The sequence below is a fragment of the Cervus elaphus genome, chromosome 20 (assembly GCF_910594005.1).
Source record: "Cervus elaphus chromosome 20, mCerEla1.1, whole genome shotgun sequence".
Taxonomy (NCBI): domain Eukaryota; kingdom Metazoa; phylum Chordata; class Mammalia; order Artiodactyla; family Cervidae; genus Cervus; species Cervus elaphus.
Window position 1 is genome coordinate 137,239,531 of NC_057834.1, and position 23,108 is coordinate 137,262,638.

The window sequence follows — 23,108 nt, forward strand, 5'->3', positions numbered from 1 at the left end:
TTTATTTTTTTGAAAAGAGCAAGCATTTGTTTTTCTGAGTTGTCTGTCCATTTTATTGATTTCTGCTGTCTATGATTTCCTTCTTTGTACTTGGGTTTAAATTGCTTTTCTTTTTCTATCTTCTTAAGGTGGAAATGTAGATTGATTTTAAAAAGTTCTTTAAAGGCAATGTTGATTGAGGTATAAGTTACATTATTTTACTTGGCATAATGCTTTTGAGTTTCACCTGTACTGTATTTTGTGTCTTTTTATAGATGGGTTTTATTCTATCATATGGGTGTAAACCAGTATTTATACCAGGTTATTGATGAACCTTTGTGCTGTTTTCACTTTGGGGCCACCATGCGTAAAAGCTGCTGTAAAGCTTTGCGTGCAGGTCTTCATTTGCCAGTTTTTTTTTTTTTTTTAATTTTTACAATGTTGTGTTGGTTTCTACTATTCAATAGTGCAAATCAGCCATAATTATACTTACATCCCCTCCTCCCCCCACCCCTCCAGGTCATCACAGATCGCCAGATGGTGCTCCTTGTACTACACAGCATCTTCTCACTAGCTCTCCATCTTGCCCCTGATAGTGTATATATGTTGATGCTACTTTCCCCACTGTGTCCACAGGTCCATTCTCTACATCTGTGTCTTCCCTGTGAATATGTTCTTTGATATTTTTCTAGATTCCATACATTTGCATTAATATATTGTATTTGTTTTTCTCTTTCTGACTTACTTCACTCTGTATAACAGGCTCTAGGTTCCTCTACCTCACTAGAATTCAGATTCATTCTATTTTATGGCTGAGTAATATTCCATTGTATATATGTACCACAGCTTCTTTATCCACTCGTGTGTCGGTGAACATCTAGATTGCTTCCATGTCCTGGCTATTGTAAACAGTGCTGCTATGAACGTTGAGGTACATGTGTCTTTTTCAGTTATGGTTTTCCTCAGAGTATATGCCCAGTAGTGGGGTTGCTGGGTCATATGATAGATTTGTTCCTAGTTTTTTAAGGAATCTCCATACTGTTTTCCATAATGGCTGTATCAGTTTACACTCCCACCAATGGTCCCCTTTTCTCCACATCCTCTCCAGCATTTATTGTTGGTAGATTTTTTTTTTTTTTTTTTTTTTACAGCTTACACATACTTTATTTACTTGATTGAGATCTGCCTTATGGTACATAAAATGTTTCTGTAGTTCATCTCAGCTTTGTTCACAATGAAGTGAATTGTATCTGGGTTTTCTATGCTCAAGACTGCTCAGTTGCTGCTGCCGCCGCCATTGGTTTGTTTTCTTGCAGGATCAAGGTGGGTACTTTCGTATAAAATCTTGTTTTTAATTCCTTCTCTGGCAAGTCTTTCCTGGATTCTTAGCTTAGCTTAATTATACCTACGGTGGAACCAGTATCCTAAAGTCACCATGCTAAATCCTCCTACTCCAACGTCACATGATCTTCTAATTCTGCCTTCCCTTTCCCGGGTTCCCCGGGCTCCGGCGCAGCCGCCATGGGGACTGTCAGCGCTGCTGCCTCGCCCAGCCGGCGATGGCCGCCGTGGGCGGACCGGTAGATTTTTTTTGATGATGGCCATACTGACTGGTGTGAGGTGGCACCTCATTGTAGTTTTGATTTGCATGTCTCTAATAATTAGTGATGGTAAGAATAAGTTTAGCTTTATGAAATACTGGTGTACTGTTTTCCAAAAAGAAAGTATGTTGCATTCCTGCTAGCATGAATGAGCATTCCAGTTAACCTACATTCTTGCCAACAGCTAGTATTATCACTTTTTTCAATTTTAGCCATTCCAATGTGTGTGTATCTCATTGTGACTTTGATTTGCATTTTCCTAATGACCAAAGATATTGAGCATCTTTTCTTGAGCTTGTTTGTTCTGTTTATATCTCCTTTGCTCAAATATTTTATCCATTTAAAAATTGGATTGCTTGTCTCATTATTGAGTTGCGAGATTTATGTACCTGGGTTCAGTTCAATTCAGTTACTCAGTTGTGTCCGACTCTGCAATCCCATGGATGGTAGCACATCAGGCTTCTCTGTCCATCACCAACTCCCAGAGCTTGCTCAGACTCATGTCCATCAAGACGGTGATGCCATCCAACAATCTCATCCTCTGGTTATATGTTTGTTATTAGATATGTGGGAGTTTTTTTTTAATAGTGAATAATATCCTTTTTTTTTTTTTTTTAGAAAGTACCAGGTTTTATTATCTTTTTTTTTTTTTTTAGAAAGTCTTTTTTTTTTTAATTGTTACATAAGATAAAAGTTCTGATTAGGAAATTACATAGTTATATTCTAAATCTTGTATATCTAGGTATATATTCACCTAATTATCAGATTAGTCATGTTTTCTTAATTTGAACATATAATTTATTAAAAGCTCCCTAACTGATGAACTTGATAATAAAAATGCACCCTACAGTGAGTCATGAAATTTAAATTATCTTTTACCCCATGATGTTTGGTTCTTAGTTATTCTTAGCTTTGTTTCGCAGCTTTGGAGTTATAGAAGGAAAAGCTTCTAAACGTGAAATAAAGTAAGAGCCCAGTTTCTCAGCAGAGAAGTGTGGTTAGTAAGCCTGAGGCATAGGTTTGGTCCCACACGTGAACATTTTAGAGCAACATTTAAATGATCATGAACATGTTTAAAGACATGAAAATGGATCAGAGCACTGAAGCAGACCTCTGGCTTGACCATCACTCTGGTCTCCTGGTAGCTGGAGTGTAGTTTACTGTTACTCTGTCAACGTTTCAGACACACAGAATGTGAACCCTCCTCCCTGGTTCTCTCTAGGTTGGTTTTTAGCTTTCTGGGAGATAACCATTGCAAGGAGAAAAATTTGAAGCAGAAGAGACTTTTTTCCTGATGGAGTCTTTTCTTTCAAATAACCCTAGAAATACAGTGGCAATTATTCTCCTTTCATATATAGTAGATGTGGTATCAGCGCTCAAGACGACCAGTTACCTCCCTTAGCACTAGCTAACTTTTGTTAGGGAAACGTTCATGCCCTTCTTGTCTGTGCTTAGATCCTATTGAGCAGGGGATGTGTTATCTGGTATCCACTGTGCTCAAACTGATTTCTGCCCTCCGCCTCGCATGTACAACTCTGAGGCAGATTCTCTCTTGGGATACTCAGATTTCCAGGAGTGGGTATGAATTTAAATGTCTTGACATACTGTTTTACAAACCGTTATTACATTGTTAAACATATATTCTGATAGTTATTGTATATAAAATGTTTTTTAAGAGGACACGCTATTTAAATGTTAAGCTTTCTGGCATTGTAAAAATTGCCAGCATGCTTTGATTTTCCTGTACTACTTGATAGTGCCTTTCATGTAGCAGGCTTTATCTTTTTCAAAAATCATGTTTAGTGAGGCATAATTTTACAGACAGTAAATTCAGCGTTCTTAGGTGTAGCATTCTCTGCTTTATGACAAATACATATAGTTGTGTAACCACCGGCACGATTGAAATGCGCGTAGAGTGTGTCCATCAGCTCAGAACTTGGGGCCTCTTGTTAGTGAGCTTCCTCTTCCACCCCCAGCCCCTGGCAGTCTTTGATCTGATTTCTGCCCTGCTGTTTGTCTTTTCCAGAAAGTCACATAAATGGCCACAACCAGGATGTAGCATTTTGCACACAGCTTCTTTCACTTAGCACATCCACGTTGTTGTCTGTAGTATTACTTCCACTGGCCATCGGTGACTTTGAAGATGGAGGGAAGGGGCCCTGGGCTAAGGAGCACAGGTAGCCGCTTAAAGCTGGAGCGTGAAGGAAATGGACTTTTCCGCAAGCCACCACAAAGAGCTGCAGCCCTGCCATCTCTTAGCCGCTGGGACTGGTTTCAGACTTCTGACCTACAAAAGATAATAAGTTTTTATTGTTTAAGCTGCTGAGCTTATAATAATTTATTTACTAATATTACAACAACAATGCAAAGCTAACACAGTGCTTTTTGTGTCCTAAGAAATCTTTGTCTAAGAAATGCAGATTTCCTCCTTTTTAAAAAAAAAAGTAGTTTTATAGCTTTGGGTTTTAAAGTCAGGTCTGTGAACCATTTTGCGTGAATTTTTGCATATGGTGCAAGATAAGGCTCTAGTTTCTTTCCTTCCTTCCTTACTCTTCTGGAATGAATGGGGAAGTGTTCCTTTCTGTTTTCTGGAAGAGTTTTATGTTGAGTTACTATTAATTCTTTATTAAATGATAGAATTCATCAGTAAAACCACCTACGTCTACCATTTTGTTGATTTGTTTTTGTGGTAGGAATTTAAGTATGAATGTAATTGGTATGAGTTACTTGGATTTCTTATTTTTGGGTGAGCTTTGGTGATTTGTATCCTTCAGAGAATTTGTTCATATCATCTGCATTCTGAATTTATTGGTGTAAGGTTGCTCTTAACATCTTTTGACCTCTTTAAGTTCTATATAGTCTGTGTTGATATACCTTCCTTAATTCCTGGCGTTGAAAATTTCTGTTTTCTTGATCCAGTTAGCTAGAGGTTATCAATTTTATTGGTCTCTGCAAGGAACCAGTGTTTGGTTTCATTGATTTTCTTCTAATATTTTTTAGTTTTCTTTTTTTTGGGGGGGTGTATTTTTTAGTTTTCTGCTCATATGTCCTTTTTTCAGTTTAATTTGCTCTTCTTTTTCTATTTTTTAAAGTGGAAGTTGAGCCAGGTTAATAGTGAATTTCCACTTCCCCATTCAGACCTTTATTTTGTAGTCACATTTACTTAACAGTGTATTCTGGGTTGTAACAAATGTAATTACCTTTGTTTTAGATAATTATATTTTCTTTATATATTTATTGACATATTTACCACTTACAGCTTTCATTCCTTTTGTAGTTCTGAGTTCCCATCTGTTATTTTCCTTCTGCCTAAACAACCTCCTTGAATTTTTTTTTTTTTTGCTTGCAGATTTGCTGATGATGAATTCTGCCAGCTTTGCTGAATGCTAAATTCTTAAGTTGACAATATCAGCATTTTAAGGATATCATTCCTCTGCCTTCTGACTTGCTCTTTTTCCTCTTGTAAGAATTAGTGGTGATTCTTTGTTTCACTTTCTGTGATGTGCATTGTCTCTTTGTCAATTTTTTAGCAGTTTTATTATGATGTGCTTTGATGTGATTTTTTTTCCTGTTTATCTCACTTGGGGTTTATTGATATTTTTGGATCCGTGAGTTACAGTTTTCATCAAGTTTAGAAATAACTGACCAACATTTTAAAAATATTTTATCCATAAGCCCTTTATGGAACTTCAATTATGTAAATGAATGATAATACCTTGGCTATATATACCCTCTACGCATGAACTGTGGGCCACAGTTCTGTTTACTTTTCTCTGTGTGCTTCACTGTGGATCTTCTCTATTTCTACCCAAAGTTTGCAGCGCCTGGCCCTTCACAGAGAGATTGCCGACCTCCTATCTACAGGCTCATCTTGGCAGGGATTGTATTTTTCCTTTGAGTTTAAAATTTGCATAGCATGTGATTCCAGTGTGCTGTAAATATTGACATTTAAAGAGGGGGGAAGTCTTGTGTTACTCTTTAAAATATTTCCAGTGGAGTGTAAATACCATGGATATACCTACCATCATGCATTTAAAAAAATACATGAACAAGCTCTACTTTAACCATTGGGAGATGTTCATTGCTACTTTTTCTCCTTGTGCTCATGTTTTTATTTCTCTTGTCTCACAGAAGTTGGGGCTTCCCTGGTAGCTCAGATGGTAAAGAATCTGCCTGCAGTGTGGGGGACCTGGGTTCAGTCCCTGAGTTGGGAAGATCCCCTGGAGGAGGGCATGGCAACCCACTCCAGTATTCTGGCCTGGAGAGTCCCATGGACAGAGGAGGCTGGCGGGCTGCAGTCGATGGGGTCGCAGAGAGTCCGACACGACTGAGTGACTAAGCACACACACAGAATTTTATCCTGAAGTAAACATTTTTCTGCCTATAAGAATTTTTTCAGCCTGTCATTCTCTTTTGTAACTATTAAATTCACTTGTTTAAGACGTTCTATAATGTGAGACCCTTGGGTGTTGAGCCTGATCTTGTGACTGATTGTTGCAGTTGTCTGTACCAGCTCCTATATCCTGGTTTTCCTCCATTGCCACCACTGCCCATCTTGTCCTGCCTTCTGACCCCTCTAAGCATGGGGCCCCTCAGGGCTTCGTCCTGTCCTTGGTCCACCATAGTTGGGTCCCTGAGGACCTCACCAGCTCATGAAATCTGGAGGCTTCCATGCACAGCTCCCAGCCATGCTCCTGCAACCCTGACTTCTCCCCAGCACTCCCATCAATGTCTCCACTTGGATGTGGACATGAAGTCTCAGATGGATCTGACATCCGATGTTAACTCTTACAGCTCTGCCCACCACAGGCTGCTGTCTCTGCGGTGGCAGCTCTGCCCTTCTCCATCACACTCAGAGATCCGGCACTTTGGCTCTTCCCTTCCCCGCCCACCCTCCTCTGTCCGCAGATCCTGGTGGTATCACTCTCGGGACCTCTGCTTCAGCAGCCCTCACCTGGTCTTAACCAGCACAGTCTCTCACCTGGACTGTTGCTGTGGTTCTGCCCCTCCTCTGCCCAAGCCCCCCTGCTCTGAATGAAAGCCGGTGTGCTTAACAGTGGCCTGCAGGCAGGCGGGCCTGCTGCCTCTCCAGCTTCAGCTCCTCCTTCCTGCCTTGCCTTCTGGCCTCTGCCCAGTCCCTGGAATGCATCAAGCCCTCTCAGAGGTCTCACCTTGCTTTCCTTCCTGGGGTGTCCTTCGCCTGGACACCTTCCTCCTTTAAGTCTTCACTCTCAGACCCTGTTAAAACTGCAGTTCCTCCCACCTCCTAGCCCCTTAGCTCTTTTTCACTTTCCATTGTATGATTTACTTATTTACTTTGTCTCCCTTCCTCTGAATATAAGCTCTGAATATAAGCTGAATATAAGCTTCATGAGGGCAGGAAGGTCTCTTACTGGTGTGTCAGCCCTTGTCTAGAACAGTACCTGACACATAGTAGGCACTCCTCAAATGTTGTAGGATAAATAATGACTTCAAACAATATGTTGCAAGCTTTGATGGTTATTAAACCAAATAGCAGTTTATCTGAAATGTATCTGAGAATGATGAGGTTACTGGTAGCATTTTCCTCTGATTCAGTTTGGGTGTTTGTGAACAGTATCACGTAATATTAGAAAGAAGGGTTCATTCAGTATCAGTTTTCTTCCTTCCTTGTCTTTCTAATTGTAGCCCCTGAAAACTGTTCTTGTGAATAAGTAGGCAGGCATGGAAGATGTTTGTTGTCGCTGGACTTCAGAGTCGGGGGCCAAAAATCATATACGGTGTTTGATAAGTCATCATCTTTCAGCTGACGACTAGGTTAGGTTCCTTCTATTGTGTTGATGGCAAAGAGTTAAAAACCAGCTGGTTGGAAATGGCTTTCAAACCTGATCATTGGAGTCCCTTTGTGTCACATTTTCTGAGGTTGCCCCAAAACCAGTTTCCTGACACCAGCTAGCTGACCGTTCATCATACCTGTCCTTCACTTGACAGCCTCTCATTGTACATGAAATACTAGGAAGCACTAAGAAAATTGTGATATTAATTTATCATACCCTTATAATATTATCATACCCTTACAATATTATCTTACCCTTACAATATTAAACATGTGGGCCTTACAAAAGCTCGTGGCTGCAGATTAAGCTCATTCAGTTTATCAGAAATATCTGCATCAATAGACAGAACCAGTTCTGTCAAACCACTCTCTTGGGTGAGGCCTTAACTTTTTAAAACCTTTAAGGTGTGCATCTGACAGCCATCCCACTTCCAAGTTCAGTTCCTAGTGGAGAGGTGAGGTATGGAGCTGATCACCATGTGGAGGAAGGTGCCTCTCTGTGCTCCTTGGAGGCCTCTTTGCCTGCTCCTCACAGGGGTGATGCTTTCTTTTACAGCAGTCTTAAGATTGAAGTGACTAAATGAAATTTAACCATCCCTGCCATCAGGCTCCAGAGTGTGTCTGAATTCCAGACACTCCAGCATGAACCATGACATCTTGTCTGCAGTGCCGCGCTGTGCCCCGAGCAGAAGCGGGTGTGGGATGGAGAGAAGCCCCAGCCCGCACTGGGCTGGATTCAGGGTGCCCCGCTGTGGGCTGCGCGCCCCAGGGAGAGGCTGGTTGGGCAGCGTGCCTTTTCTTCTGAGCGGGAGAAAGGTCGTGAAAGGGGAGGTGAGAGGGGACACGGCCATCTGCCCGCCTGCCCCTTGGAACTGACTTCTCATGGGGAGGCCGGCAGCAGACAGACAAACGACCAAGAGCTGAGGCAGGGCAGCAGCCTGTCATGAGGAGTGCCGGAGGCTTGAGGGGAGGCCCTGGGCACTGTGGTTCGGGCTGGGATGGGCCAGGTTAGGGCTGGGCTGCTCCAGGGACGGAGGAGGAGGGGAACCAGGCTCCCAGAAGAAGCCTCCCCTTCCCCAAGGGCGCTGCCCGCCAGGAGGAGAGAGGGCCCGCCAGTACCATCAGCTCAGGGGTGAGCTTGGTGCAGTAACAAAGGAGCCTGGCAGTCCTCTTTTTAAACTCTTAATTCTCTGTATTTGCCATATCCTAACACAGTGCTTGCCTTTTGTTTCCTTTTCTTTTCTTTTTTTAATTTAAAGGATTTTTTTGTTTTGTTTTGTGTTTTTTGATAGATGAGGGTTACTACCAGGGTGGAAAATTTCAGTTTGAAACTGAAGTTCCTGACGCATACAACATGGTGGTGAGTAGCCTGCACTTGAGTCATTGCTCCCCCTTTGCGTGGCGGTTGGCTATCACAGGGCCTGGCGGTCCCTTCCCCAGCATCATGTCCACATGCTGCCCACCCAGTCCTGGAACTGAGCATGAAATGGCTGGTACTTGTGCGGTTAATGCCCCTCACCAGCAGTATTTTGAGTTTTAGTAGAGAGGTTCATTTCTCAGTGCACATTAGCAAGTACTGTGTGCCGGGCAGTCTGTGCCAAGGTGCAGCTCTACTGAGGCTGGAATTACTGTCCTGAGGCCACACGTTTACAGGGATCTGCCTGTATATTTCATGCAAATCTTGTTAAATTCTGACACTGGAGGAAAAAGCATTTTATGTAAAACTACGTTTGTTTATGGTGTAACACCAAAATTTGTATAAAACGTGTGTTTTAGAATTTTGGAAAAGGATAACAACCCATGGTTTTAAACTGTGAGTGTTTGTTTACACCCCTGTAAACATGTCAGATCCTTCAAGGACCCTCCAGTAGTAACTGCCCAGTGCAGTCACATTCTGTCTGCTTTTAGGAATGTGCTGACCAAGTAGGAAAGTGAGAGAAAGGGTAGGAAATTAATCATAAAGTGGTAAGTAGCAGACAATGATAATCGGTCAACGATAGGAAACTGGAGAATTCGGAGAAGGAAGAGAGAAAGTGGCCAGGGCCAGTTAAGGGTCTGCAGAGAGCTAGAACTGGGTTGGCTCGAGCACGACTGGGGCAGGGGCTCTGGGTGCCGAGGCCCGTCTCCCGCCGTGCCGACAGCTGTGGAGATGGGAACCTCGGCCTGTGTACCGGGCGGGTTGGCCAGGTCGACTTGAAGGAAGACTTGGGGTCAAGAAATAGTGGAGAGGTGAGAAAACCCAGATCGGGGTTTGGGGGGCTTCACTGCAGCAGTGAGAAATCCGTGAGGGCTCCAAACAGCTCCACACCCCCTGAGCAGGGGCGAGGAGGGGGCGTGGTATGCCCGCCCAGGCTCTGAGCCTCCGGGTTGGCACGTGGCCAGCTCTACTTTTGCATATTTATATGTCTATTTCCCCCCATGTTTCTTCACATTCTCTAGGCCTGTTGAGCAGGAAAGAAAAATCTGGTGGTAAAATTCAGTCTCCTGTGAACCCGAGGCTGAGGGAATTGGCACCGCTCAGGCCCTTGCTCCCCTCAGGGACAGCTCCCTCCTCTCTGATAAGTGGGGTTGTCCCCCTCCTCCCGTGCTTCCTCTCCACCCCCAACCCCTGACCCCCGAGACCCCCAACCCCAGCTGTCTAGTTCAGTGGCTCTAACACTTGTCTATTTAAAGCCAAACTTTTCTGTATGGAAATTGATTTCTACTGGGCTACTATGTTCAAAGCCCTTTTGGAGGATGTGGAAGAGTTGGCAATCTAAGAAAAAGAAAAAGGAGATTTAAATGTTAAACAAAGATAGGAAGATATGCGTTCCAGGTCTTTGTCAACCCATCCATCCAGCTGCCCGCTGAGACTTTTCCTGTTGCCCTGATCACTGACAGGGGAACCTGCACCCCTTCAGGCAAGAACAGTGTGAGAACTTGCTTTATAGGCACATGTTTAGAACGTGGGGCTATTTTGATGGTTTCTGGAAACAACCAGACACGCAGTACTTAAAACTCTAGGCTCTAGCTTCCTGGACATACGCCCTCTCTCTAAAGAGAGTTCAAAGTCGCAGGTTTGCGATACAGCCTTCAGAAAAGCAGGGAATTTCAGGGGAGGAGGATAGATCATAGGGTTTAGCGTAAGCTGGTGAACTTTCCAAACAAGCCTCAAGGAAGCTGAGAACTGCTGTTGGCGTGCGTCGGGCATCATTTGGTGGCAGAGTGTCTTCTTCCCAGTGTAAGGATAGAGCAGAGTGTCAGAACAGGAAGGGAGGAACAGAGGTGTGTTTTGGGCTTCCACTAATTTTGCTTCGGTCACACTCCAGTCGTTTGGGTGACGTCAGTATTCCTGTGTTTACCCACCAGGAAGTTAGGGCTCAGAAAGGAAAGGTGAGAACTTACCTAGTTGGCCTTGCCAGTCTCGGTGTCCATCGCCAAAGCCGATTCTTGTCAAGAGCTGCCCGCCTTCCTAACATGTGCCCTTCCCAGCACACATGGTGGCTGCTTCGTAGTGAGAAGTGTTTGTCATACTCCCCTGTCCCTGTGACTTCTTTAAGAATGAAGTCAGAAATGAAATAAGTAGCGAATAGAAAATCATTGAGCCTCAAAGACACATTCCCTCTAGTTACTGGTGGCTTATAAAGATCTCACATTTTTCTATTTTAATTTCTGCCTCCTTTGGAAAATTTCTAAGTGATGGGCTAGTCCTCTTTCTTTGGGAACAAAACCCATGTTCTCCAGCCAGGAAGCACTGAGAGGCCAGGCCGTCCGGGTGTATCCAGACCCCACCCTGCTGCCGGGAGGGCCTCTGCATGTTCTGTCTGCTTCTTTGCAGGCAGAGGCCAGCCAGAGCCGTGAGCTCACGGCAGGGCGAAGAGGGCAGCTCTGTTCCCGAAGACGTGAGGTGTCGTGCTTCGTAGATACAGAGGTGGTGGTGTTCCCCTTGTTAGTAGTTCATCTTTATGTAGTTCTCCTCACTGTCTCTCTTCACTGGACTGTCTGCTCCCCGAAGGAGGAGTCTGGGGGTCCCTTGATCTCACTGTATTTCCACTGCTGGGTGGGGGTGGCCACACCAGGTGTGTGGCTCATATTTCTCCAGTGGTTGGTATGTTCTCTGCCCCCAAGAAATTTGTGGTGTGGAAAATAAACCAGCATTTGAAAATATAGAGGTTCTAGGCATGTGGAATAGTGATTCTGAGAGCAGACTTTCAGGAATTCATGTTTCACTGGAGTGAGGAGACAGCCGGTTTTCAGCAAGTCAGCCTGAAAGGACTTTGTGGAGCTTTCTCAGAACTCATTTGCTTTTATATCACAGTTTATAGGATTTCTGTACTTCTTAAGGACTTGTTTTTTTTTTAAACCCCTTACGCTTATGGTTCCTGCAGTCACGGTCAGTTTTTAAGATTGTGAATGAAGCTTTTTTAATCAGTTAAGCATCAATAAATCATTATTTTAGAATAAACTTTTTAAAAAAGAAAGAAAACACATATTTGGTATCCCCTCACCACCACCCCACCCCCGCCCACAGCCCTCTGCCCCAGCAGCTAAAATGCAGATATTTCCTTTGGTTCTTTCTCCTTTGATCCCTGAACTTTATGTCACAGTCTGTAGCTGCTTCGCAGTCTCTCTCAACCCTAGAAGTTGGCTGAAAGGATGGAGTGACGTTTAACGAGCTCCTTAAATGCTCTGGGTTCTGTGTCAGGCCTTGTGGGCTGGAGGTGAGAAGTCAGGCGGCCTTGAAGAAGCTCAGCCTCTGGACACAGAAACGGTGACAAGCCAGGGTGGTGATGTGGCGATGGTGACGTCCCAGAATGTGGGGACGCGCAGAGCAGGACTGGGAGCAGATACCAGCTTGGCTGTGGTCTCACACGCTCAGGCCTCACACGGCTCCCCCAGCATGTCACCTGAGCTGTGGTAGGAAGCCGTGTGCTGAAGCAGGAGACAGGAATGTGGCTTTTCTCTCTTCCTGGAAGTGAGGTTATATGATAAAACCACATCAGGCAACATGATCACAAGTGTTCTGCCACATTTCCAGAAGGAGGACAGGAGGTACCACCAGTAACACCTGAATGCCCACTGGCCATCTTCTTTTTAGGGTAATTTATTATACTCCATGGAAAACAGAAAAAAATCACTACGCAAAAATAGAATATTAGTCATCTGTTGTCTCTCTCCGTCATCAGAGATGATAACCACTAACTTTCTGATGGATGTTATGCACGATATCTAACTATACATACAAGTGCCATCATGCTGCACATAACTTGGTGACTTGGGGTTTTTAACGTTACAGTAGAGTACAACATGGGCTTCCCTGGTGGCCCAGCCTTAAAGCATCCACTTGCCAATGCAGGAGACGCACGTTTGATCCTTGGATAGTGAAGATCCCCTGGAGAAGGTAATGGCAACCCACTCCAGTATTGTTGCCTGGGAAATCCCATGGACAGAGGACTCTGGTGGGCTACAGTCCATGGGGTCATGGAGTCACAGCAGCAGGAGCATGATACAGTATATCATTGTATCATAATAACGTACGTTCTCTTGTCAAGTAGTGTATAATTATATCACCCTTAGTAGGAGCACTTAATTGTGTGATGTATCATGGTTTTAAACTAATCCTTTATGGTTGATCACTGGGTGACCAATATTTGATAATGTGAGCCAAACTTTAGAGAAGGGCCAAACAGTAAATATTTTAGGCGTTGTGGACTATATATTGTCTCTGTCATATAGTCTTTTTTTAAAACGAAAACAAAAACACCCTTTAAAAATATAAAGGCTATGCTTAGATCATAGACCACTTGAAATCAAGCTCGGCCTTACTTGGTCCGCGGGTTGTAGTTTGCTGACCCCTGGAATAAGCAGTGCTGTGATGGAGGTCCTGGACAGCAGCACGTGCATGCCTGCTGCTGGCTGCCTTTGGATAAACTCTTAGAAGTGCAGTTACAGGTATTGAGTCATTGATGCTGATTTTAAGGCTTTTTAATCAATACGATTCAGTTACCTTCCAGAGAGTTTCCATTTGGCATCTCCACTGTCAGTGTGTGAAAATTGTTTTTCCTAAACCTTGACCAACATGGGATGTTCTAATTATTTTTTTCTTTTTGCTCTTTTGGAAGGAAATAAATAATAAGTAAATGTCATTTGAATTTTCATTTCTTAAATAGGATGCTAAATTTTTTTTTCCTACTTATTAACTGTTTATGTCTTTTATGGGCTATTACTATGTGCTTGGCCCCCCCCCCCCTTTTTTTTTCTGTTGTAGTGTTTGTTTTTCTTATTATAAGCATTCCTATATAGAAATTATATGAAACTTTTTTCTTAGTTAGCTGTTATAAACGTTTTCCTGTTTTCATTTGTCTTTTTGTTGTTCAGTAAAAGCTTATGGCTTTTTGTTTTAAGGTGTAGCCAAATCTACTTTTTCTTTGAATTTTTCATGTTGTGGAATGCTTGTAACAGGCCTTCAGACCCCAAGATGACTCATCTGTGTTTTTTCCTAGTACTCTTAGTGTTCTGTGTTGTTTGTGTTATGTAAAGCTCTCAGTGAGCATCTGACTGTGCTTTTCTGAATAGATAACCCCTGAGGTGCCCCTGTCCCCACTGATTTGCAGTATGGCCTTTGTCATGTACACACCCTGAGCTGTGTGACAGGATGGCTAGTGATGCCAGCCCCTGAGGTAGCAGCTGGAGCTGGGTGCATCTTGTTTGTCTGGCTTTGGAGGTGGTGGGGGTCTGTGAGAATAGTTCAGCTTGAAAAGTGTGTGTCAGAATCAGGTCCCCAGTGTGGTGCAGAAGTCTGCTCTCTCCCTGGGGCACCGATGTCAAGAGGGCCATCGACAGCCTCCAGCTGTGGCAGGGGTGAGGGGATGAAGAGGAGAGGGCAGGTGCGGCCCCACCCTGGGAGCTGCAGTGACCAGGCGGGTGACAGTGCGTCAGGGCTTCAGAGGAGGGAGGGGGCCTTCAGTCCTTCCAGACGCTGAGGCGGCGCTGCAGTCTACCCTGCAGGCTACTGTGTTCAGTAGGCTTACCACATGCACAGTGCCAGCCTTCCTCTTGAGCCTGAAGGCCTTGCCGAGAGTGCAGGCTCTGCTAGTATTTGTTCTGTCAAATGCAGTCCTATATTTACCTGCAGAAAAGCAAGTTAGAGAATATTCAGTTTGATTTCAGCTCCCACTGATCCTAAATTTTGTAATCCTCAGATACCCACCTCTACTTGGTTGGAATAATCATTCAGGGGAATCTGTTGATGTCATGTTGCTTTGAAATCAGGAAGAAAATTTAATGAGGGTACTGAAAAAAGGTGTTTAAAAATGTTTGTTTTATACAGATTCAAAAGGTGGAACTATTAGAGTACTAGAAAGAGTACAGAAGATTTGGATGGTGACAGATTCTCTAGATTTGGTCTCAAAGATAAAAATTTTCATTACAAAGATTTTAAATCTGTAGATGACCTGTCTGGTAAGATTCTGAGAGACGACTGTCATGCTCCTCAAACCAAGGTGACCTTGCAGTGGACTGGGCCTGGGGAAGGGGCCCCTCACTGCAGGCAAGTGTGGGCCAGTGATCTCCCTGGAGGCAAGAGCGCTTGGCACTGAATCCGCAGCAGCGCTCTGGCCAGAACCCCCTGCCCGGTTCCTGGTCTTCATCCCAGTGAAGTATTTCATTCCGCTGTGAGTGAAGATAGCATTGATACAGCAGTTTTGTAGTAGAAGTGGGAAGAACCTAAGTTTCCAGGCACAGGGGGACTGGCTTGCTAAATGCTAGTGTTTGTGCCATGGGATGCATGGACGCCCAAAGGCATCTGAGATGATGACAAGAATAAATGTGAAAAAATGTACAGCACGTTTCCCTACTTCTATAAAGAAAAATGACTGTGCATCACACACACCTGTGTGTATGGCCTAGAAAAGAGGCTCCAAAATGTGCATCAGATATTAATAGAAATTATTCTGGGTAGAGTGCTATATCTCTGTCTACACACATCTTTCCTTTTTTTTTTTTTTCTTTTTTTCTAAGATGAGTGTGATCGGTTTTAAAATAGATTAAGATTAAAAGAACGTTATCCAAACACGCTCCATCCTAAGTGATGTTGATGTGTCTTATTTCCATGTGATCTTTTCCATTCTCTCTCCCTCTTTTAAGTATTAAGTGGACTAGGACTTGCATCTAGACAAGGTAAATGACAGTAGTGTCTTCAGAAACATCCACAAAGGGCACCAGCGCTGCTATGGGGAGCAGCACTTCAGCTGCTCAGCCACGTAGTGTGAAGGAGTCTAGGGGCTCCTGGTTCACAGCGGGCTCTGGGGGTGCAGAGTTGCTTCCCCAGGCCTCTGAGGCTGCTCCTCCACAGCCAGGGCCCAGGGCGGGGTAGGGGGCAGGAGCCCAGCAGCCAGCACCATCTGCCATCAGCCCCGGGGTTTGGAGGGGTCCTGTGCAGGGGCAGCAGCCCCCCCAGCGAGACCAGCGCTGCCTGCGGTGTGCAGACACTGCTGCAGGGGCCGGGGCTGCTGCCTGACAAGCTGGGAGTGCGCTGTAAAACAGCGCTGGACGGGGTACACGGAAGGCTCTGGAGCGCCTGTGATCTCTTCCTTCTGTGTTGCAGCCTCCCAAAGTGAAATGCTTGACCAGGATCTGGCACCCCAACATCACCGAGACTGGTGAGATATGTCTCAGGTGAGTTCTGTCCGCTCCCGTCTCCTGTGCTCTGAGCGCTGCCTGAGGCTCGGCTTCCCAGGGGTCATCTCCCCCGAGAGGACACTCGGAGGCTGGGCTGGGAGTAGGGAGGCTTTGGAGCGGTCTCTCGGCTCCCCCATCCCAGCCTGCCCTCTGCAATCCACCCAGGACGCCCCCTCTGACGTCCCCTCTTATTTTACCCCGTCCCCTCTTATTTTAATGAGGCACACTCCCGCCATGTGGCTGATTTTAGATAAAAGGGGAAACTGTTATTAACGGGATTCACGGTAGGAGGATAATGTGGATGGCAGGCTTCAGAAGACATCCCCCACCCCCACTTATATTTAAATGTCCTCTCTTGTGGTTTTTCTTTTCTATTTTTTTTGGCTGCCTGCACGTGGCTTATGGGATCTTAGTTCCCTGGCCAGGATCAGTCCCAGGCCCTAGCAGTGACAGTGCGGAGTCCTAACCACTGGACCACCAGGCAGTTCCCTCAGCATCCTCTCTTTACCAAAATGGTCTTGATGTGTGCAAGAGCACGTCCCTGGAGCTTTTGCCCGTGGTGTCCTGGGCCCTGCCCTTCCAGGGGCAGATGGCTGGCAACCAGCCATTTCCTGCTTCTAGAGCTTGCTGGTCACTAACGTAGAGAACCAGAGAGGTTGGTGGTGGAGGTGGTTTTCGAGTCAGTTTAGCCTGTGGGCTGTGTCTGTCTTGTGCCCCACACGTTCTCTGGCAGGGCAATGAGGTCAGCTTGCAGGGCTCTGGTGCTGGCTCCCTGGCCAAGTCCTGGCCCAGCCCTGGCAGCCGTGTGACCTGGGGAGCCCGGCTGCTCCATGTGGGGTGTGTCTCCAGCGTGCTGTGTGCTCCCTTGCTCCGTGATCTCGTCCTCCTCAGGCCCTGCCTCTGGGTCTTGTCCTCCCACCCTCTTCTCCCCGCAGAGAACGCCGGCACCTGTGAAAGGCCGTGTGCAAGCTGTAACCGTCCTCCCTGCAGGCACGAGGATACCCACTTTCACATCCACTTTGGCTTTTGATAGTGAAAAATACATTTTATGAGAGTATTTTTTTTAGTTGTTTTAGTTTTTGTTTAGTGTTTTTAGTTTTTTAGTTTTTAGTTGTTTTAGTTTTTTTTAGTGTTTTAGTTTTTTAGTGTTTTTAGTTTTAGTTTTTTTTAGTATTTTTTGTTTTTTTAAAGGCATCTTCCCTTTTTAAGTATCTGCCCTTTAAATGTTGAAACTTTAGAAATCTGTGATCTTCAGTTTCAGATCCTAAGTGTCTTGTCTCCCTTCCTCCAGTCAGGGTGGGTCCAGAGAGGGCATTTCTCTGGTCACTTCTGCCATCTTCTGAGAAATCAGATTATTAACAAAATATAATAGGAATTTAACAGATGGTCGCCTGCTACAAAAGCTAGAAACCATGAAGGAAAATAGTTGATACATTTAGCCATGTTAAAATTAAAAACACACAGTTTGAAAGAGAAAGTATCAGGATTGCAGCCCTTGTATGTAAACAGTCCTTTCAATCAATACGAAAAAGATGAGCCCCCCCTACTGGAAAAATGAGCATTGGCTCCAAATAGGGGATTCACAGGAGGAGGCACACAGTGGGCAGAAAGCGTCTGGGGCTGCTTGGTCTCCGTGGTGATGGGAGACAAGCGCGTGGAAGCAAGGGGAGGCTGCTCGCCACTTCTCAGGCTGGCAGACAGCAAAGCGTGCATGCGTGTGTGTGTGTGCACGTGCACGTGTGGACAGGCTCCTGTTCCACGGGAGGGTGCGTCTATCTGTATACCTTTCCCTGGTCCTCCAGCCATAAGGAGACTGCAAACCACAGAGGAAAGAAGGGCCCGGCCCGGCGGACAGGAGCTGCTCTGTGCCGCTGGGCCCAGCTGCGCACCTGCGGCTCACGGGCCTGCTGGCTGCTGCTCACTCACCGCTCCGCTTTTCCATCTGTTTCAGCTTACTGAGAGAACATTCGATCGACGGCACCGGCTGGGCCCCCACAAGGACGCTGAAGGTGAAGTGCGGGCCTCCCCCTGGGGCCTCCCCGTCTGGGAGCCAGCCTCCCGGGAGGACAGTGGTGTGCACACTATCCCGTCCGCACTGCTGGCCACCCATCCCGCTCCCGCTCCCCTCAGCACCTGCCGGCCCTCATGGGGCTGCTGGCCAAGGGTGGGTCTGCTTGGTTCCGCTGCCCTTTGCCACGGGTGCTGCAGTGGTTTACCGTTCCTGCTCGTCCTGCTGTTCCCCAGGCTTGCACAGTGGTCTCCCCTAACACAGTGGAGGCTTGCCAGGAGTGGGCAGGGACAGAGGATGGGGAGGCTGGGGTCCCATGTCTACGCTGAGTCACCTCGGACAGAGGAGGGGTGGCGGATGTGGCCAGGTGTGCTGAAGGGGGCACCTCTCTGGGGCGGGGGTGATCGGGGAGCCACAGGGACTCAGGAACCGACCCCAGGTGTTTTGCCAGTGTGACTCAAGTGGGCTTCGGGGGGTGTGTCCTGGGCGCCCACGTGGCGCCACCGGCTATGCGTCATCTCTAGGCTTTCCTATGTTGCTGCCCCTGGGCCCCCTGCCTTTCTTCCCTGACTTATCAGAAGCATCCTGGCTTTTGGCCAGTGTTCAGTGAGTGGCAAGCAGCTGCCTGACTTCTGCCATCTTCTTTGAGTAGTGAAGTGGCTCCACGGTGTCACAGCCCCTGCCTGTCTGGCGTGGGGTTGGCCCTGCCCAGAGGAGCACTTGCCTCAGACTGGGTCTGGGGACAGTGGTGTTCCCAGCGTGCCCTTCGCTTCAGCGCAGAGATGTGGTCTTCTGAGCGAGGCTGTTTTCGTGGTGACCATCCCCCTCCTCTTAACCTGAAGGGCCACAGGCAGCACGTCGGCCCGTCTGAGGCTCTCAGCTGCCTGGCGTAGCGCCCGCACTGTCTCCTTGCCCCTCTGTTTCCTGTAACATTTTCACACATGGCAGCTTGGCTCAGTCAGGTGTGGATGATGAAAGCCGTCCTGACTGAAACCACTCAGAAGCCTCAGTCTGTGCTGAGGTCACAAGAAGCGGGCAGCGGCTGGTCATGGAGCTGCTGCATTGGCTGCCGTCCCTGGGTGACGAGGGTGGGCCTGAGAGGACTGGACCTGCACGCAGGCTCCGTTTCCCCACGGTTCTTTGCTGATTAACTCTCTAGGCCCTGCCTTTAAAATAACTGTGCAGAAAACTATCCTTCATAAAATGGGGACTTACTGGTTCATCTCTTGGAGGCCACCCTCACCCAAAACTTGTTTTCTTCTTTCTTCTCATTTCAGGATGTTGTTTGGGGATTAAACTCTTTGTTTACTGTAAGTATGTTGAACAAAATTCCAAATTGTTTTAATTCCTCTGACTGCTGGTTTTAAAGATTGCATTAAAGATAACACAAGGGAATCACTGAACCCCTCCTTCTTTGGCACTTTTGTGAGTCAGAAGAACAGTGAGTTAGAAACTGAGGGTGCTTTGGAGTAATCCATGGGGAGGTCGGGGGAACAGGTGGGGAGAGAGCAGAGGGCGGGGAGAGGAGAGGGTCCCCACTGCCTCCGGGGCAGCATAGGCCAGCTCCATTCCCCATGGTCTCCATCGGGTTAGGCTCCTCCGGGGGCCTGGCCGCCCCACACTCTGCTCTGCTTCTCTCCTAGGTGCTCCAGTTTGGATGAAGGAGCATGTAGTCTCCAACCTTTAGGCTTTTCACAATTAGCTGTTCCTTTGAGTTTTGACTTTTTGATCATCAGTTCAGTTCAGTCGCTCAGTCATGTCCAACTCTTTGCAACCCCATGGACCGCAGCACGCCAGGCCTCTGTTCAGTTTGGGTCCAGACATCATTCCTCCTGGGTTGTGAGTGCAGTGCTTGTGGAGATGAGTTAAAGATGACGGGGAATGGGGCAAGAACAGAATGAAAGCATAGAAGGCACAGCTGTTAATCACAAAATCAAGGAGAAAATGAGTTTCTAAGGAAAAATAGGATTTTTATTCATAAATGCTCATATTGAGACTGGCTTGTCATTCCCTAATTATAAGAAATAGCGTTAGAAATTAATGTGATTGCTATTTCCTCACCAAACTTTGGAAAGTCATGTGTACACACATTCCAGCCTTCTCTCAGTCAACCATGAATCACCATTTTGAAAAAAAAGTCTCACATTCAATGCTTCTGCATCAAAAGAACTTCATTTCTCAGCAATTTTCTCAACTCTCTGGGTCACTGTAACATTTGCTAATTAAATTTCTGTTGCCTGTTTCATAAAATGAAGACTTATAACAGCAGAAAAACAGGTTCTTTCCACTGTTTACTCTTTCTTTTTAAGGATCTGTTGAATTTTGATGATCCACTGAATATTGAAGCTGCGGAACATCATTTGCGAGACAAGGTAAGCTATTCACAGAACATTCTAGGTTGATGTGTTTGGTGAAAATATACTTGTGTGTGTGTGTGCGCGCGCACTCAGTTGTATCTGGCTCTTTGTGACCCCACAGACTGTAGCCCACCAGGCTCCTCTGTCCATGGGATTCTCCAGACAAGAAAACTGCATAGGTTGCCATTTCCTTATCCCGGGGATCTTCCTGACCCAGAGATCAAACCTGAATCTCCTGCATTGGCAGGCAGATTCTTTACCTGGTGCCACCTGGGAAGCCTAAAAAGAAAATTACTGCCCCTTGTGTAGATAAGGATGAAATCGAGAATGGTGGAACCCAGGTTTGGAGCTTAAAGCATTAATAATTGATGTGTTATAATCAACGTGCGTGGTCTTAGGAAAGTGTTTGACCCCAGGTCAAACAGGAGTGTTCCTATATAAGGTGTGATTTCCTAGCAGAGTTCAGTGTGAGTGACTGACAACAGGCAACCCTTGCTTCAACTCATGACAGTGTAGGAATGCCGATAGGAGGATGGAGGCGGCCCCCTGCCCCCACACCACAGGTTTTGTCCTGCCTGCCCCAGGACCCATTCCTCTGCCCACAGCTCCACACGGGGCAAGGAAGCAGGGCCCCCAAGAAGGGAGAAGACCTGCCAGGAGAGGGCAGAGCTCGGGACCTGAGCCCGGAGTTCCTGGCCTTCTCAGGCAGCCTCAGACGGAGGAGCAGGGAGCTACTCACCTTCTGGAGGGGTGTGGAGACCAGAGGGGACTCGGGCTCAGCCAGGGCACCTGTGCTCCCAGGGTCACACTGAGGGCAGGGCTGCCTGTGGGATCATCACTCCACCCCGAGAGCTTTGGCCCCAGGAGCCAGTGGTACTGTGGGCTTCCGGCGCTGTGGACGTGACCTTGTGAGTTTGGCTGAAGGCGGCCAGGGCTTCCGTGCAGCCCCTGTTGGCTGTGGGCAGGGGGCTGGTGATGGTCTCCGTGCGCGGCCCTGGGCCACCTGGTGGCAGTCACAGCTCTCCCCTTCCTCAGCACAGAGCCCGCCCCCACCTGCAGGGTGAATTCAGTGTGGTTCTGCCCCCTAGTGGCCCCTGTGGGGGCCTCCCGGTCACCAGTAGAGGGTGCACATCAGGCCCCAGGGCTGTGTGTGTTCCTGGATGCGGGTGCCCCTGTGGGCAGCAGTGTGGGGAGGAGGGGGTATGGGAGCCCACCTTCAGCTCACACGCTGCCCCACCAAACGCGGGCAGGCCTTCTGAGGTGGACGAGCTCCAAGTCCCTCTTATGGCTCAGACAGCCCCAGGGCCCTACCCAGTACTTGCAAGGCCAGGGAATTCTAACCTTAGAGATAAAGGACCTGGGACCTGGGTGTTGGCTCAGATGGGAGGTGCCTTTCCTGCCCAGGCTGGCCTGGGAGGGGCCTGCATGCATGCGGCCTTTTTACACCAGAGGGGTCAGCCAGGCGCCAGGTAGCTTTTGTTTGTTGCCCGAGGAGGTGGCTCTGTTCAAGCCCCCCTCTCCTCTCGGGCAGGGTGGGCACCCTGATGGCCCACCACGCCTGGGCCGTAGGTAGCAGGGTCCTGGGAAGGCAGATCTGGACCCAAAGGGCCTTCCCAAGAGCAGCAGCCGGGACCGTTTGCCGTCCAGAGCCCTGACCTGACCTACGTGGGGACCTTGATCGCACTGGGCATCTCTCCTGTCTGCAGAACGAAGGGTCTTCAGTTCCTTTCCGCCCAGAGGGTGTTGGCATCCCCACCCCGGCACCCCAGCACCTCGAGTGGCAGGGAGGTGGCACTCTGCCCGCGGGTCTCTGTGCGTCCTGCCACTTGGGGGCCGGGGGATGAGGCCGGGCCCTCCACACACTCCCCAGAGCTCACAGGGGCCCTTGGCTTGGGGGAGCCCCACTTGGCCCCAGAGAGTCGCTCCCCAGTGACTCACGGCCCTGATCCCTGCCCCGCAGGAGGACTTCCGGAATAAAGTGGAGGACTACATTAAGCGCTACGCCAGATGATACGGGGAGAGGACTGCAGGGCCGCGGACTGTGCGTGAGAAGATGGGCTCCACCCGCAACCAGAGGGAGCCTCTCTCCGGTTCTCGGCTCCCCTCAGTCCCGCCGGCTCATCCGAGTCCTGTGACCGTGTTGTCCTGAGGAAGAACCTCTTCACGACCGCCCATTGTAGCCGGAGAGTTCCACATAAATACAGCCAGAAAATGTGTCTGGGGTCCTAAAGAGTTGTCTGCTTACCTTAACATGTTTACTTTTTTGAAACTGTACTGTATAGGCTGTTGATGAGAATGAACTCAGCGTCGAGGCTAGAGCTGCTTCTCCCCTCCCCCGTCAGTCCCGCGCAGGTGATGCTCATGACGTGCTCAGTGTAGCCCGCAGATTGGCCGTCAGAAACCCGCTGCAAACTGTGATTGGTGCGAAGTCTCTTAGCTCCTCCCACGAATGTCGGCCCTGCCTAGGTGTCGTGAAGCTTCCCAGAATGCAGAGTCATTCACTGTAGATCTCTTACTGAAATGCGTATTTTATTTAATGTAAGTATATTTTGGAACAGATTTGTAATTTGTACAATTTAATGCTTTAATTATTTTTTTCTATTCTCATTTAGTTTGTATTTTCATTGTATAGAGCAGACAGATGTTGGGTCAAGCAACTATTGAGAAATACAAAGAAAATATGAAAGGCA

General features: G+C 47.2%; 1 protein-coding gene across 2 annotated transcripts in view; it reads left to right on the forward strand.

The window, feature by feature from the left end:
* Positions 1–23,108, forward strand: part of UBE2F (ubiquitin conjugating enzyme E2 F (putative)) — a 44,138-nt gene extending 21,030 nt beyond the window's left edge. The window contains exons 3-8 of one of the 2 annotated variants that reach the window (XM_043876885.1): positions 8,688–8,755; positions 15,980–16,050; positions 18,005–18,062; positions 19,339–19,371; positions 20,371–20,433; positions 22,379–23,108. In XM_043876885.1, coding sequence (XP_043732820.1) covers positions 8,688–8,755; positions 15,980–16,050; positions 18,005–18,062; positions 19,339–19,371; positions 20,371–20,433; positions 22,379–22,429 — 344 coding nt within the window. In that variant the 3' untranslated portion in view covers positions 22,430–23,108. The remainder of the gene's footprint in view (positions 1–8,687; positions 8,756–15,979; positions 16,051–18,004; positions 18,063–19,338; positions 19,372–20,370; positions 20,434–22,378) is intronic. The other variant, XM_043876884.1, reaches the window with a different exon arrangement.